A 15,330-nucleotide genomic window follows, 5' to 3' on the forward strand; every position below is an offset into this window, starting at 1 on the left:
ACTTCCTTATGCGTGCGCTTGCATCTGCATTAGAATGATCAAACACTTATGCGTGCCTCTCCCTTATAATCATACACATCCTTATGCGTGCCTCTCCATTATAATCACACACTTCCGTATGCGTGCATTTCCATTATAGTGATCATACACTTACGTATGTTTGCGTGCATCTCCATTATAATCGTACACTTCCTTAAGCGTGCCTCTCCATTCTAATCAAACACTTCCTTATTTAGCCAAGCAGCTATTGTTGCTGTATACATTCCTGCAGGCTGCATCTTGGCGCGTCAATGACTGCAGAAGGCATATGTGGCAGATTAGCAGCCTTTGGGTGCACCACTGTGATGCTGGAAATGCCTTGGAGGGACAGGGCCTCCCTGTCCTTGTCCTGTACTCCCTTATGTGTGTTCTGTGTTTTCTGCACAGGAGTCCAGTTGGGACCGCTAGCAGTGCAGCACTTCCTCTTTTTCGTTCCGGTGAACAGAGACCCTTGGGATGTACTTATGGCACCCATGGGTGGGGTACAACCTAGCTTATGTTTTTGGGCACCTGTGTGTTGCCCACAGAGCAGGGTATGGGCTGGTGGCAGCTTCATGCTGATGTGCCAGGAGCTCTGAGTATCCTCTGTTTTGGGATATTCAGGCTCTGCCATAGTAAACATCGGATTCCTGACAGGAGACACGGTGGCTCCTGTGGCCGATTGGTTTATATTGCCTGTTACCTTGTAAGTCCTGGGAAGCCCTGACTCTGTCCCTTCTCCTGACTGGCTGTTGGGTGGAAACACCATACATGGTAATGTGGGGAAGTCTAGGCTAGACTGGCTTGAGCCTTCCCAGTGGCTCTATGTTGTGGTTACACCCGTGGGGTGGGACCTGTGTGAATGGAGTGTGTGACCAATATGCATTCCATGTTATGGGTGTCTGGTTTCTGTGTGTGTGACACAATGAACGAAACAGTCCTGCTTGGAACTAACATGAATGCAGTGTGGTGTGCTGAAGGACTGGGTGCTTGCCCCAATCCACATTCCTTGTTATGGGTGTCTGGGTGGAGTGAATGGCCTGGATGCCTGTGACCTGATTGGCTGCCTGCCTGCATGAATGCCCTACTTTGTGATTGGCTGACTGAGCCTGGCTCAGCCAGAGTGAATGAGGGACAGATGTGTATATCTGGGGACCTCTCACCTACCAATTTGTTTAGAAGCTGAAGTCGAAACTTGAAGCTGATCCTTGAAGCCCAGCTGGAGGAGAAGTTTGCTGCTACATTTCTGTTAGGACTGATTTTCTAGACTCTGGCCTGGTGGACAGATGTATAGAAGGCCAACCTATATTGTGACGGGGACAACTCTGGGGAGCTGTAGCCAAACCAGTTTTGGTAGCAGTGACTGGCGGTCTAGGATAAGTTCTTCAGAGGTGGTGGGCTTGTAAGGGGTCCACAATGAGGTCAGACAATGGGAATCACAGATTACACTAAGACAGGATGCATACAAATACAGTTATTATTTATTGGCCAAAGCACACTATAGAAAAATGACTACTAGCAAGTAGAATTATCACACAACACTAATAAACAATAGATACATATATGCAGTCACTTATTATAGGGCATAATACACAATGGAAACTCCTGCAAAGAAAGGTTAGGTTGGTATTATGCACATAAGGTCCACATAGATGATCCCTAACTAAAATTGTCCAGCCCTAAGTTGTCTGGGGCCTTTTGCCCAATAGTTCAGGTTCAAGTTCCACAGAATCTTTGAAACAGGAAAAAATGCAGGTAGGGTCTCGGAGGTCCAGTGAAGGGTTCTTATGGTTAGCATGCAAATTAAGTAGCCCCAACGTTTAGAGATCTTGCGCAAGCAAGTCATGGCAAAGCCAAAATTGTTAGAATAAAGGTTTATTATAAACCCATTGACTTACAAGTGGAGCATAGAGGCAGGTAAGCAGCTCTGTAACTTACCTCCCATACTCTGATTCTTCCCCAGGCTTGGCAGGACAAAGGAAGAGGGTCAGAGGTTGCTTTTCATGCCGCAAGTCGCAGTCCTCGTTTCACTGGGGTTGCAGGTTCTAGCTGATCTCCGGTTGGTGTCTTTCACTGTTGCAAGGACTCTCAATGGAAGATTGCAGCAAAACACGATGCAGGACTCTTCTCAGGACTGGACTCGCGCCAGGTAAGTGATTTCGGACGATGGTCACCGCTGTATGGCGACGCAAATGGACTCAGCAGGCACAGTCGGACTTTCCCTCCTATCTCGGGACCCCTCGATGCTAGAATGCCGAACTCCGTAGAGGTCAGTCTCGTGGGGCCAGCTGAGGATCCCCCAAGTTCAGATCGAAACGCGGAACGGTGCCGCCGGCAGAAATGTAGCCCAAAATTGAAAGGATGATCTCTCCACTCCAAGGGTTGCAGCTCCTTTGTAGGACTGCTAAAGATCACATGCAAGACAGGGCTCCTCCAGGACAGCAGAAGAAGTTGGTCGCCAGGCCTCCTTCAGTCAGGTCTCAGGTTTCTTCGCGGGTCTTGCAGCTGTATAGGATTCTTGGCTCCTTCAGGTTGCTCCAGGATTTCTGAAGAATGGGTGTAGGGGTCCTCTTCTTTTCCTAAAAGCCAGGTAAAAGCAGCTGCACTCACTAGCCGATAGCAGCATGAGCCCACACACACACCTCAGCACTGGTGGTCCAATCAGGACCACTGGTGGGAACATTCATGCATACCACTCAGACACACCGAAACCAGTTTGTGGATTGGGACCAGACCGTCCCAGCCCACATCCTGCCAGCAAACGCACACATCCCTCCAGCAGCCTGCCAAAAGCTTGTGCTTTCCCGGGCACTGGAAGTGCTTATACAGATTTTTCTGGCATCTCAGGCCAGGGAGAAGGCTAAAGAATAAGATGGAAAAAAGGACAAGTGAAAAATCTCGCGGCACGGCCATGTTTGACCAGTAGCCACAGTTAGTAGCCACACGCGGTAAGAGTAAAATGAAAATTCACCAAAAGTGGGAAAAAGTCACTGCTGCCACCAGCTTATCCTTTTAGCACACCTAGAGTAACCAACAATCCTCTGAGTGTTAGTCTAGGGCAAAACAAAAATGCACCCCATTGTACTGCAGTATAAGCTGTATTGTACAATGATAAAAAGTTAGTACAAGGGTTACAAAACTAACCAAAAGTAGTAACACAGTAACGCGACCAAGGCAAACCAGGTTTCCCAGTACTGACAGCCTGAAGGGCATGTCAGTTTCCCCATGACATATAAGCAAAAGCCAGTGTAGTGAAGCTTAAGGCTTCTCTGCAAAAAGTACAGTTCAGATACAAAAATAAAAGCAAAAGGTTTGGGGGTTCCATAAAGATGGTAGGAAAAGTGCAGTAAAGAGAAATCTTTCCTAACATTTTCCTTCAATGTAATCCACGAGCTGTAGAGTCTGTCGAGGACTGATTCAGAGAGGACCTGGCTAGGAGACCTCTCCCCAAGCTACGAGGGACCATCGTGCAAAAACTGCTGCTCTTCATTGAAGCACCCTGGAAGCCAGTTCTGTGAGTCTGACGTCCGGAGAAGGGGTCTGCCCAGAATCCTGAAGAGAGCGCCTGGACATCGAGGGTCGTCGAAGTCCATTGGTGTCGACCGGGGTCAGAAGATTTCCGTGACCGCTGGAAGCTAAGTCGAATCGTGTCACTCAGAAGCGGGGACACCTTGACGCCATACTGCTTGACGCCCAGAGCTGAAAAAGCTCCACCTTGCCTAAGAACATTTGAAAGAGGGCTCCCTTGCCATCACTGTCAACCACTTTGTCCTGCCGGAGACAGTCAAGGTCGCTGGCTACTGAGGAAAGTTGTCCGGTGGGTTTCCCGCCACCAGAAGTCAACACAGACGTCTTGAGGACACTGACGGAGTGACGATCTGAGGTTCAGCCCGTGGTCTAGTCGCGATCGCTGACGTTATCCTGAGGTAAGTCGAGAGTCTTATTTGCGGCACTGAACATTTTGCATCGAGGCCTACCGCACGCCTCATCTTCCCAGGACTTCCACCATCGAGGGAATGATTCATCGTCAAAGAGAACCACAAAGGTCGAAGCGGCTGTATCACCGCAAGTGTTCTACTTTTCCTTGAGGATCACGATGCCCAGTGGCTCCTTCTTCATGTGGGGTCCATCCTCGAAGGATTCGGTCGAAGAACCGTCGAAGAAACTCTCCCACTTCAGGTACAGTGGAGTGGTTGAACTTCTTAACCAAGAAGCAAGGCTTATTGAGCAACTTTGGACTCGGCTTGTTAAATCTTTTATTACAGTTTGACCAGGTGGGGATCCTCACTCAGAATTGCGTATCTCTCTCCAAAGAAAGCATTCTGCCATTGCTAGATGTTACCCTGCCTTGCCTCCCTAATTCTATACTGTTGCGCCTTACCAAATGATTTGTATGCTTTAGTATAACTGTCAGCAGCTGATGCATTTTAAAGGAATCAAAAGTCTAGGTGTGGGACTACATAGAATTGTACAGATTTCTCATTATAGTATTACCACAGTACACAAAATGTGTTATTGAAATGGATGCATCTTCCTTTGATGGTGCTTGGGGACTCACTGTACTTAAGAACCAGCCTGCATCACCTCCTGAGAGCTTAAGCCTGGGTTGCTTGTCCATAGCTACCCGATAGAGAACTTTGGCCGGGGTGTTCCTTGCCTCTACCCTGCCATATATAGGGCGGATGTACAGATGGCCCCTCAAGTCTTTACAACCATGAGATACCGAAAGTGTAAAGGCTCTACCAAGCTCAACTCTATATATGTCTGGGGAGATCCTTTCAATGGTTTTCAAATGAAAAAAGTAACACATTGAAAAATGTAACCAATACAAGTTTAGCAGAGCCTGTGGCACCCAGGAAAGGAAACGAGCGCATTGTCGGTCAGAGGCAGGAACTCATGGTTTAGGGTCAATGAGAAAGGTCTTTACGGGAGCGTTTTATGTTTGCTCTGGAACAGGGGTGGGGGCTGGCGTAGACCCACGGGCTTTATGCTCCGTATTCTGCTAGTGCAGACCAGGATTGGTGAAGTGTTGGCTGTCATGTGAAACTCCTGGTTGAGGGACATAGACCCCTCCCCCCCCCTCTCACCCCTATTACTACGTTTGGTAAAAGTGCTTCCCAAGAGTCTGAGCTTTTTGGTATACTTTTGTGGTGTCTTTAGATGACAGCTTTGTGCGCTAGGACACAGTGGGCTTAGATGGAGACTCAGTGAAGGTGGATAGGGATGTTGCCATGCCTGGAGTTCAGATTTTGAAGTAGTGGCTGTGTGGAGGTCTGCCCTCATTAGGGAGTGAGTGAGGTTTATGTGATGCCCAGTGTAGTTACGGTAAGGTTTTGATTAGCTGAGTAAGCCAGCTAGGGATGCCCATCTGTATTTCCAGTCACTGCTCCCAGTTGGTTGGTGTAGAACAGGGGTCTGTAACCTTTGCCTCTCCAGATGTTTTGGACTACACCCCCAGCCATCTTAGTCAAAGGTGAGGAGGCATGGAAGTCGTAGTCCAAAACATCGGGAGAGCTGCAGGTTGGAGACCCCGTATGTAGAGTTAAGGCAGTGGGAATAGATTGGGCTTTAGGGGACTTTACATGGCCTTGGCAGGCGCGATCCTTTGCATTTGGAATGCTTCTGGTTTAAGATGTAGAAGACAGAACCTTTACTTTCATTTCCTGAGTCATTACTGCATTGATAATTCTGCTCTTGCAATATTCACAGCGTTCCCTTTGGTTGCAGACGGGCACGTGATGCCAAAGCCGCCTTTCTTCCGGACACTCCCCTGCGATATCAAGGCGCAGAAGCTGTCCCTGGGAACTGAGCACGCGCTCCTGCTCAGCTCCACCTGGGAAGTCTTCACGTGGGGATCCGGCAGGTAGGCCTCTATACGTGTCTTCTCACCTTGTAATAGATTGATCATGGCTGTGCAGTGCTGGACTCCAAATGTATTTTGCAAATAAAAAATATTACAAATTGGCAGAAAGTCAAGACATTGTGATCCGGCCTGAATATCAGCCACACGTTAGTCTCCCCTCGTTTTCAGTGCTTCCTCTGTACACATTTCCTTTCCCTTTCGCAAATGTTTTACCACCTGCTCTGACAATAGTCTCCGTCTGATCTCCCCTTTCCCCTCATACCTTTAGAATCCCATCTCCGGCCCACACTCTACAGCCTGTTGGTGACTTCTGTTACTCAAAGTTTCAGCACAAATCTCTTGTTTTGATGGACTTAACTTAAACGGATGCGTCTTGCTCATCTTCAGACAGCATTGCCATCCCTCCCTTGCTCCATGTCAATGCAATGAGGGAAGTGTGTTTAACGTGCAGAAGAATGCGTCAACTAGAATGAAGGTACAGCACCTTTACACAATATTGTTGTATACTACATATTTGGGTTAAAAATCTCGCAATTGGTTCAATTTCACATGACCAAACATAATCAATAATTATGCTGTGCTTGAATCAATATCTGAGACTTGTAGACGGTCCAGCAGTGTAAATATGTGAGGAGGGGCAACTTATTAGGATTAGTAATCTTCCCATGCAGCACTGCAACTCATTTATCATAGGATATAGGGTGTGGGCATACGACTATTGGCTACGCCACCATGTGTTGTAAGGGGTCAGTTTGATGATGAGTTGGCAGCAGAGAGAGCAAACTAATAGACAGGACAAACACATTGGAACTACTCCGAAACACAGCATTTAGGCACGTGCACAGTGTCTCATAGGTGGCAAAACTATGTTACTGAGCTGATCCATAAGTTTTCACAAAAAGCTAAAAGTATTGTGTTGTACATATTTTCTCTCATTAGACATGGACAACTCGGACATGGCGGACTCGAGGATGTGTCTGAGCCACTGGTCGTAGAAGGTCTGCGGGGGATTTCGATGAGTGATGTGGCAGCTGGAAGTTGGCATTCGGTCAGCATCAGTGGTAATGTCCGTTATTTCCAAGGACTACTTTCTTTGCGAAAAATGTCTGTGAGGGAATGGTTGTGACAAGGATTGCGTTGTTTGTTTGCAAATTAAAAATAATGGGGCTGTCACAAGACTGTGGCAATCCACGGACAGCTCAATCTGAAATAAATGGTAAAACAGTCTTTATTAGTAAAGAAATAACTAGGGATGAATGAATAGGAGACGGTGTACACAAACCATTGTGAAGAATGGCTTTTCCCTTAGGCACTACAGTTTTAGATCTGTCCCCATCCCTCTGCATGATATGAAAAGAGTCACTCACGGTCCTGGAGTTTCAGTGGTCCCTGCACTTCTTTCTTGGTGTCGAGATGCTTCTCATCTGCATCTTTCTTGATTTCCTGACATACTGCCGCCACGGCTTGCATCATCCAACTGAACACTTGCACATCAGACCCTAGCAAATCCTTTCAGGGTTCATCTTTTGGTCGTTGTCCCGGCACAGTCCATTGAAGGTGCTCATTACGTGAGAGACCATCTTAGCCACTTGGCTTTGCACCACTTTTGAGCTTCTGTTTCCTTTCCTGTCTTCTTCTCTTTCTAACTTCTCCCTCATCCTCAATGTTAAACCCTCCTGTGATATTTCTAACACTATTCTTTCCTTGTGTAGTGTCTCCCTAACTTCTTCCTCTCTGAGCCTCCTTCTGTGCTCTACTCCTTGGTTTCTTCACACACCTGTCCTTTCTCTCTCGCTCTGATGCTCCTATTTCCCCCTGATCGGCCCTCTTCTGTATTGCTTTTGTGTTTTATTTGCTACTTCAGCCTCTGCTCACCTCTCCCTTCCTCCTCCTGTTTCTTCTCGTTTCCTCTTCTCTATTTCTTTTTTTCTCTTGCTTGCCTTGACATTTATTTAACCCTCCTCTCCTCCTTTATGTCTGTCCCTCCAGTAAGCCTTGCCTCCTTCAATTTCCTCTCACCCCACCACCTTGCTACCCTCTAACCCCTTCCCTTTGCTCCGCCTCTCTCTCCAACTACTCCTATTCACTACGACTCTGCTGCTTCTCTGCTCTTCCTTCCCAGCAGCTGCTTCTTCTCTCCACCCCTCCTGTCCACCCCTAACACCTTATCCTCCTCGCTGCTCTTCTGTGCACTGTCTCCACCTGCCCCCAACTGCTAACGCCTGTGGTGGTACGTCTGATGCAGGAGTCACACACAAAGGTGGTATGTTGGTGATATTTTAAATAACAAAAACAGCACCTACCTTTCCCTGGCTCTAAACGGAAATCCCTCCCTAAAGTAAAGATAACTGGGTGCTTGTCGTCAGTATGAATGTCCAACCAAAATAACCGTCCTCTGTCCCCAAAATCCTCTTCTATCCCTGCCTCTAAATGAAAACAATACCTAAGAAAGAAAGGTCAGGAGGATGACTCCCTCCTGCTGAAATAGTGCATCATAATCACGTGACAATTAACTAGAGAATAGTTCAAATTCAAATGAAGGGCCTGGAGAATGACTCCTCCCTCCTGGTTTATCAAGTTCCAACCGTGATGTCCGTCCCTAATACACTGCTGGTAGTTCAATCTAAACGGCACACTTCTGCTCTTGAACCTCCTTTCAGGCTTGGCTCTGTATTCTGTTGCTTTAGTGTCTCTCAAACGGGCACTGAGATTCAAAGGCCCACTGGGACTAGAAGGGCCAGCCCTGATGTGATCTTCTTCCTTCCGACTCTTAAACCAGAGAGACCAATCCCACTGCCCTTATATCTTTCTCTCTTAGATCACTTGCATTGATGTAGGCAATCGCTCCAAAAGTATTTGGTACTTGAGGTTCTGCGACCACAGTCTCTCTGAGGAGGGAAGTCGCTCCTGTAGCTTCTCCCACTGGCTTTACATTCACAACCCCCTCTGAGACAAGTAGATCCTTCTTATTCGTATTCACACTTGAGGCACTTTGTTGGTAGTCACTGAGACGAGGAGATTACTCCTGAGGTTTCACAGACTGATCGAATTTCTGTGTTCATCACTGAGACGAGGGAGATTACCCCCCACGTACACTCTCCCCTTTTCATAGCTTAGGCTTGTCTACAGGGGCGAGGGAGATTGCTTTGGATGCTGCTCTTACCTGGCTTCACTCCCTTACCAAGTGTTCCATGTTCCCCGTTACCTGTGTTAGTAGCGGGACATGTCAGGCACCTCTGCAGCTCAATGGTATCGGCACCGTCCCTGGATCAGCCGGTCGACCTCCACGAGGTCACACCACTGTTTTCCAAGTTCAATCTTCCAGGTAAGCTCTCGCTCAGTCAGATGACAGCAGACTCCCTCCGGTTTCCCCTGGCTTCTTCAGCCGTTCGGATCATCTACGCAGCGTTCCATCTTCTCGCACATTTCGAATCTTCTGGGCTCTCTAGGCTTCACACCTGGTGCTTCTCATTTATTTCATGCAGTCCTTCATCTCTTTTTATACATATAGGCTGGGTCGTCCCCAGCGTACGATCACAGTCCTTCCCCCTGTTTCCTTTGGCCCATCTTCATCCTTCCTAGTGGCATTTTTGTCTCAGTACTTAGAGGGTGAACACTCAGTATGCTTCCTTGAGTGCTCTTCCTCATCTCAGCAGCTTCCGGAAAGACTTGTAAATGCCCTGCATCTTTATTGCTTTTACTGCTCGACCTCTGAGTAAATATTGCCTGGAGAGTTACAATCAATAGCAGTAGTGCGTTTATATGGGCTGACCATACTTTCAGGAGGTCTTGAAGTCTCAGGGGTGAGAGGTTAAGGGGGTTCCTGAACAGAATGGGAGTCCCTATCCCTGTGAGGTCCTCCCCCTTATTAGCACCCCTAGGGGGATTATTGGGTAGGGACTCACCCCCCTAGCCTCACAGGGAGGGGTTCCCCTCTGGGGAGAAGTGGCAAAGTCCCGTTAATCGGCAGAACTGTTGACCTTGGCTAGTGAAAGCCAGCGGTGTGGGTTGCACACCCTTAGTCTAGCTAAACAGCCAGAGAAATATACGTCAATGGTGTCAGTGATCTTGTTGTGTTCGTAGGTTGAAAAAAGTACATAACTAAAGATTCTTCTTGAGACAAAACAATGTTGTATTCAATGTGTTGACCGCTATACTGCGGCCAATGCCAAAAAGCTACAATGCCTATGCATTTCGGGCCAGTGGTCCATCGTCGGAGCATATATCTGTGCATGTCATTAAGAAGGCCATCGGGACCCCAAACAAACCCTTGCCGATAACAGAAAGAAACATCAATAGTGAACCGTGTGGAAACGTCGCAAAATGCATATAGTGGTTACATCTCGCCACTGCAATTACATATTCGATATGTCAAATAGCATGGTTAAAGAGACAGAATTTTGCGAACTTGTCAGTGATCACATGGTCCAATAAGACAATATTGTTGTGTAGTGGGCATCAATAAATCAAAGCAATGAGAACAATGGAAATGGGAAGAAAATGAGAAGGGAGAAAAAATAAACAAACTGGAAATAGGCAATAAACCGTGCCAATGTCGGTGCTGTAACTGATTGGAATGAAATGCACCACAACTGTGGCCAATGTTTCTCAGTAACACATATATTGCAAAATTCCATCTACCCGGCACATAGAATACGCATGGTGCTCAGGGTGTCTCAACGTGTCGCAATCATCAGCTGCCCACCTGGCTGCGCACCTAGTGGCGTGTGCTTGCCAATGAGAGCAAAAAGTTAATCAACGCATATGTAGCGGCCAACCGCTTCTACTGGTGGAAGTAAGGTAACAAAATACCACAATGTTATCACTACAGTGCAACCTGCACTCAAAACTAATGACCCATCCCGGGTCTGACGTTGCCTTAACTGTGAAAGCAGTGGGGGTGTGCTCATCTGACTCGCCTAGAGACAAGTGACTCACCTGTAACCTGCTTTAAGTCTAGCATGTGCCTAATCACGTGATGAAGAGGATGACTCGGTGGTGGCTGCAAGGCCCCTTTGAGGGTGTCCTCAGCAGTGACTGCCCTTTGTGCGCATGTAATCACAAGGCTGACTCAGTAGAATTGTCCCACTCCTCACATAGATACTCCCCAGCAACATTTATACTGGTTTGGCCACGCCTCCAGGGTCCCCTGCAGCCCTGTACTCCACTGTGTTTGCTCCTGAGCCAAGTACAGTGAGTGGTGAGCTGCCAAGGACTTCATGATGTTTAGTAATGACTTCTTCCGGGGCACTTGGGGCTGCAGTGCAAGCCTACACATGGGGAGGTGGGGGGGGGCACTAAATTGCTTTTTCTGTCAGTATTGTATGTGCTGCAGAGGATTGCTCAGGTGTGTGCGTGGTTGAAGTGCCCAGGATGACTTTTAAGCAGGCATGGTGTCCCAGGGTCTTTGGCGGTGACCGGCTCACTTGTCCATTCCTGGGCATTTGGTGGACCGTGATGTTCTGCAGGCTGCATGATGAGGTCTCCACATAATTCTGAGTTCAGGAAGGATTCCTACGATTAGCCATGGTCTCCTGGTACTTGTGTCCCACTAATCGGCACCTCTTGGGGGGACTCCCCGGACCCTAAGCAATGTTGTCAGTAACTGGAGCATGTTGTACTCCAGAGCTTAATGGGAATGGATAGGAAGGCCAGGAGGAACCCCAGTACACCACCTACGGGCCAGCGCCACACAGAAGGTGGTGGTACCCGGCACCTGTGGGTTTGCACCCTCATTTCTTGGAATCCGGTATGAGACATCATCAAAAGGCCCATCTGCCAACGTGCTTGGACATGTTACAGACATGCGACAATCAATTCTTCAGCCAAGCATGTTGACACCCATATTTTCAAATGTCTGTGGAAGCAGAAAGTAGTCGGCAACAGTAGCATGTTTACCACAGACAACCCGCTTATACATTCTCTTTTCCATCTGTCATGTCCATGTACTGGCTGTTCCAATACAAAGCTCTCAGACAATATTAGACCATTAAAATCTGTCATTTGAGCTATTCAGAAACGATTCTTAGTCATTAGCGTACACTAATAACCGTTGCTACTGCAGCTACGTCAACTGGACAAGCCTGAAGGATTACAATAGGATTAAAAAGGTATTTTAAGACATTCTGTCTTACCTCTTTAAGATCGTTGAATCGTTCTTCAAGAGGTAAGACAGAATGTCTTAAAATACCTTTTTAATCCTATTGTAATCCTTCAGGCTTGTCCTGTTGGCGTAGCTGCAGTAGCAACGGTTATCTGGTCAGTGACCAACTCCTAACGCCTTTAAGGCAGAAGATTCATCCTTGCATGTTCCAGAGGCATTGCATCATGTCTGCACATCCCCACGAGCTGTACCTGGAGAACTGATGGATTAGCTTTCAAGCTTTAATTCAGTAACCGTTTGGCAGTCTAAACATTTTGATGCTTGTCATTTTAAGAGTGAATTAATTTAATTTTTAATAAATGGGAATTCGGCAATTGGCCTAGGTGGACAAAATTATTTTGCACATTTTGACAGTCCTGTTTGAGAGCACTCTTATGAGACTGAAAGTCCTATCTTGGCGTGAGACGTATGTGTATCTTTGACTATTCTTACCCGGTTTACCCAACTCCCTCCCCTCTCCCCTCCCAGCCCTCATCAGTGACTATCATTTGTGGCCCCTGATGGACTACAGGGCCAACTGGGTACGCTGGTTACGTTGTTTCCCTATGCAAGTCCCCTCGGATGACTAGTATTATGGGTTGCACTGGTAGATGGTTATCTTTTGTAATTCAGGTGAGGTACAAGTTGCTGTACCTGGGGGCGTTCCTGCCAGGAACCTTTGTAAAATCCAGTATCTAGTCCACAACATTTTTGTTGCGGATGAGTGGGAAACAGGCGTGGCTGCATGTGGTGCTAGCTACTGCCTGATAGAATGAGACCTGTTTGCACAGGCGTGGCCGCATGTGGTCATAGCTACTGCCTGCCTCAGAGAGCAAGACCTGTTGGTACAGGCAACCTGTCTGTGAATGAAGACTGTGATTGAAGCCTAAATCCACATGTTTCTTGTCTTGTCTGACCACTCCTCTCTCCTGGAGCAATCACTCCCTCCTCTCATCTCATCTCTCCCTCTCTTCCCCCAAGCCAAGCCTACTGCCACCTACCTTCTCGGACATCCGGCCCATGAAGCGTGTGTCAGTTGAGGCTTTTGCCGCCACTTTCTCCCCCCCCCCCCACACCTTTGGCTGGCTCACATCCTGACAGCCCTTTCTCTGCCCTACTCTTCAATTTCTGATACGCTTGATGCTCTTGCCCCTGTGTATTGCTCTCCCAAAGTGCACGGACGGTCATAAATCACCAGTACAATTATGGAGCCAATACTTGCAACCACACACTCTTAGAAAATAATGAGCACTTATACGGCTATTTATTCAAAGCTTAGAAGCAACCAGTGATAACAGAAATAAATCACAGAAGAAACAGAGAATTCAAAAGAAAATACATCACCTTGAGCCTAACTGGATTCCTCATCTCGCCAGAAGCGGCTGGAAGACCCCGATAACAGCCAGGCCGAGAGCACAACAGCCCACAGGTATGCCGGACAGAAGTGTCCCCTCTCTGGCTGAAGTCTCACCTGACCGCTCAGGGGTTCCGCATATATGCACCCTTCAAAAAGGGGTGGCGATTTCTCGAACCTTCTGGCAACGCACGTGCGCTTTGATGAGCACCCGTTGGTTGCCAGCTGGGTCAACCGACAGTACCCTCAAGGAGCAAAGTGCCTCCCTCCTCTAAAAACAAGCACCACGGAAAACAGTCCCATAGCTCATAACAAGACATAACAAAGTTAGCTTTCCCAGCAGAAATGTCCTTGACTGCATACCAGGTTTGGAAAGCATGTTTTCTTCAGCATCGTGAATCTAGCTCTCAGCAAAATGAGTGCAGCTTTTCACTGCGGCATGAAGTAAATATCCATCATGGCTCCGAGCGCTCCCAGAATGCACTGCACATCAGCGCCATGTTTTAGCTCAAGCATAACACCCTGTCATGAGGATCCGTTTGAAGTCCAAAGCCAAGTGCAATTCCTGGTATGACTCTGACCTAGCTACACTTAAACGTAAGTGTAGGGCAGCTGAGAGGAAATGGAGGACTTCCTGTTCATCCTCTGACAAACTGGCCTGTCGCCTGCTACAAAGGCAATACTGACTCTGTCCTCACCAAGAACAGAGTCCACATTCAAGCTTGTGTCTCTGCGGCATCTAAAAACTCGGCCAAACTCTTTGAAATCTGCAAGGAGCTGGCCAACCGTGCTACAGTCTCTACCCCTCCTGTTGCCTCCCAGGCTCTTTGCAATGCCCTTGCCTCTCACTTCATTTAAAAAACCCGGACATCCTGTCCACCCTCTCCACCCACACCCCTCCTCTCCCCTCTCCATCTGTGCTTGCTGACCCTCCTTTACCCACCCTTCCACCATCCTTCTCGTCCTTTCCTCTTTTCACCCCTGACGAGGTCGCCAGACAAGTCCGATCTATGAAAGCCTCGTCAAAACAGGTTCATCCCTGTTCCTCTAAAACCATCAAGGACCACATTGACACCCTTGCTGCTGCCCTTGCTGATTTTTGCAACCACTCCTTTGCCTCAGGGTCCTTCCCCTCCCCTCTGAAGCACTCCTGTGTGCATCCTCTTCTCAAGAAACCCACAGCTGATCCTTCTTGTCCAGCTAACTATCACCCAATTTCTATTACTCCCTTTCTTGGCAAACTCCTGGAAAAGTTGGCCATCTCTCAGCTTAACCTTCATTCCAATTCTGTTGGCTGTCGCCATGACCACCAGTCTGGCTTCAGAGCTGCCAGAAGCACAGAAACACCTCTCCTGAACATCCGTGAGGATCTGCTCTCCAACCTTGACTCTAACATTCCCTCTGTCCTCATCCTCCTTGATCTCTCTTCTGCCTTCGACACCGTCAACCATACCATCCTACTCAACCATCTCCGTGAAAACCTGGGTATCACTGATCAGGCTGTGGCCTGGCTGACCTCTTTCCTCTCAGATCGACCCTCCCAGGTCCAACTTGGGTCCTTCCTTTCATCTATCTTCCTCTCTACCTGTGGTGTTCCCCAGGGGTCTAACCTTTCGCCCTGGCTTTTTAACCAATACCTGGCAACTCTTGCCCACTGCATTGCCACTTTCTGCTCAAATTTCCAGTGCTACGCTGACGACACTCAACTCATTTTCAGGCTGTCCTCTGTCACCTCCTCTCCCTCTCTCATCTCTGATTGCCTAACTCCCATTCAAGATTGGTGTACCACCAATGATCTTTGTCTGAATGCCAGCAAGACGGAGATCCTCCTCATCGGCACACCTTCACCATCCTTTCCCCTCACTCTCTGGCCGGCCTTCCTTGGCCCTCCTCCTACCCCCACCTGCGAGGCTAAGAACCTCGGGGGTCATCTTTGACTCCACCCTTTCTTTC

At 48.0% G+C, this 15,330-nt stretch overlaps 1 protein-coding gene across 5 annotated transcripts in view; it reads left to right on the plus strand.

The window, feature by feature from the left end:
• Window positions 1–15,330, plus strand: part of RCCD1 (RCC1 domain containing 1) — a 47,473-nt gene that overhangs the window by 10,341 nt on the left and 21,802 nt on the right. For 4 of the 5 annotated variants that reach the window (XM_069625197.1, XM_069625195.1, XM_069625198.1 and 1 more), the window contains 2 exons: window positions 5,728–5,881; window positions 6,821–6,942. In XM_069625197.1, coding sequence (XP_069481298.1) covers window positions 5,728–5,881; window positions 6,821–6,942 — 276 coding nt within the window. The remainder of the gene's footprint in view (window positions 1–5,727; window positions 5,882–6,820; window positions 6,943–15,330) is intronic. The other variant, XM_069625196.1, reaches the window with a different exon arrangement.

The sequence above is a fragment of the Ambystoma mexicanum genome, chromosome 11 (assembly GCF_040938575.1).
Source record: "Ambystoma mexicanum isolate Mex_15411 chromosome 11, UKY_AmexF1_1, whole genome shotgun sequence".
NCBI classification, from domain to species: Eukaryota; Metazoa; Chordata; class Amphibia; order Caudata; family Ambystomatidae; genus Ambystoma; species Ambystoma mexicanum.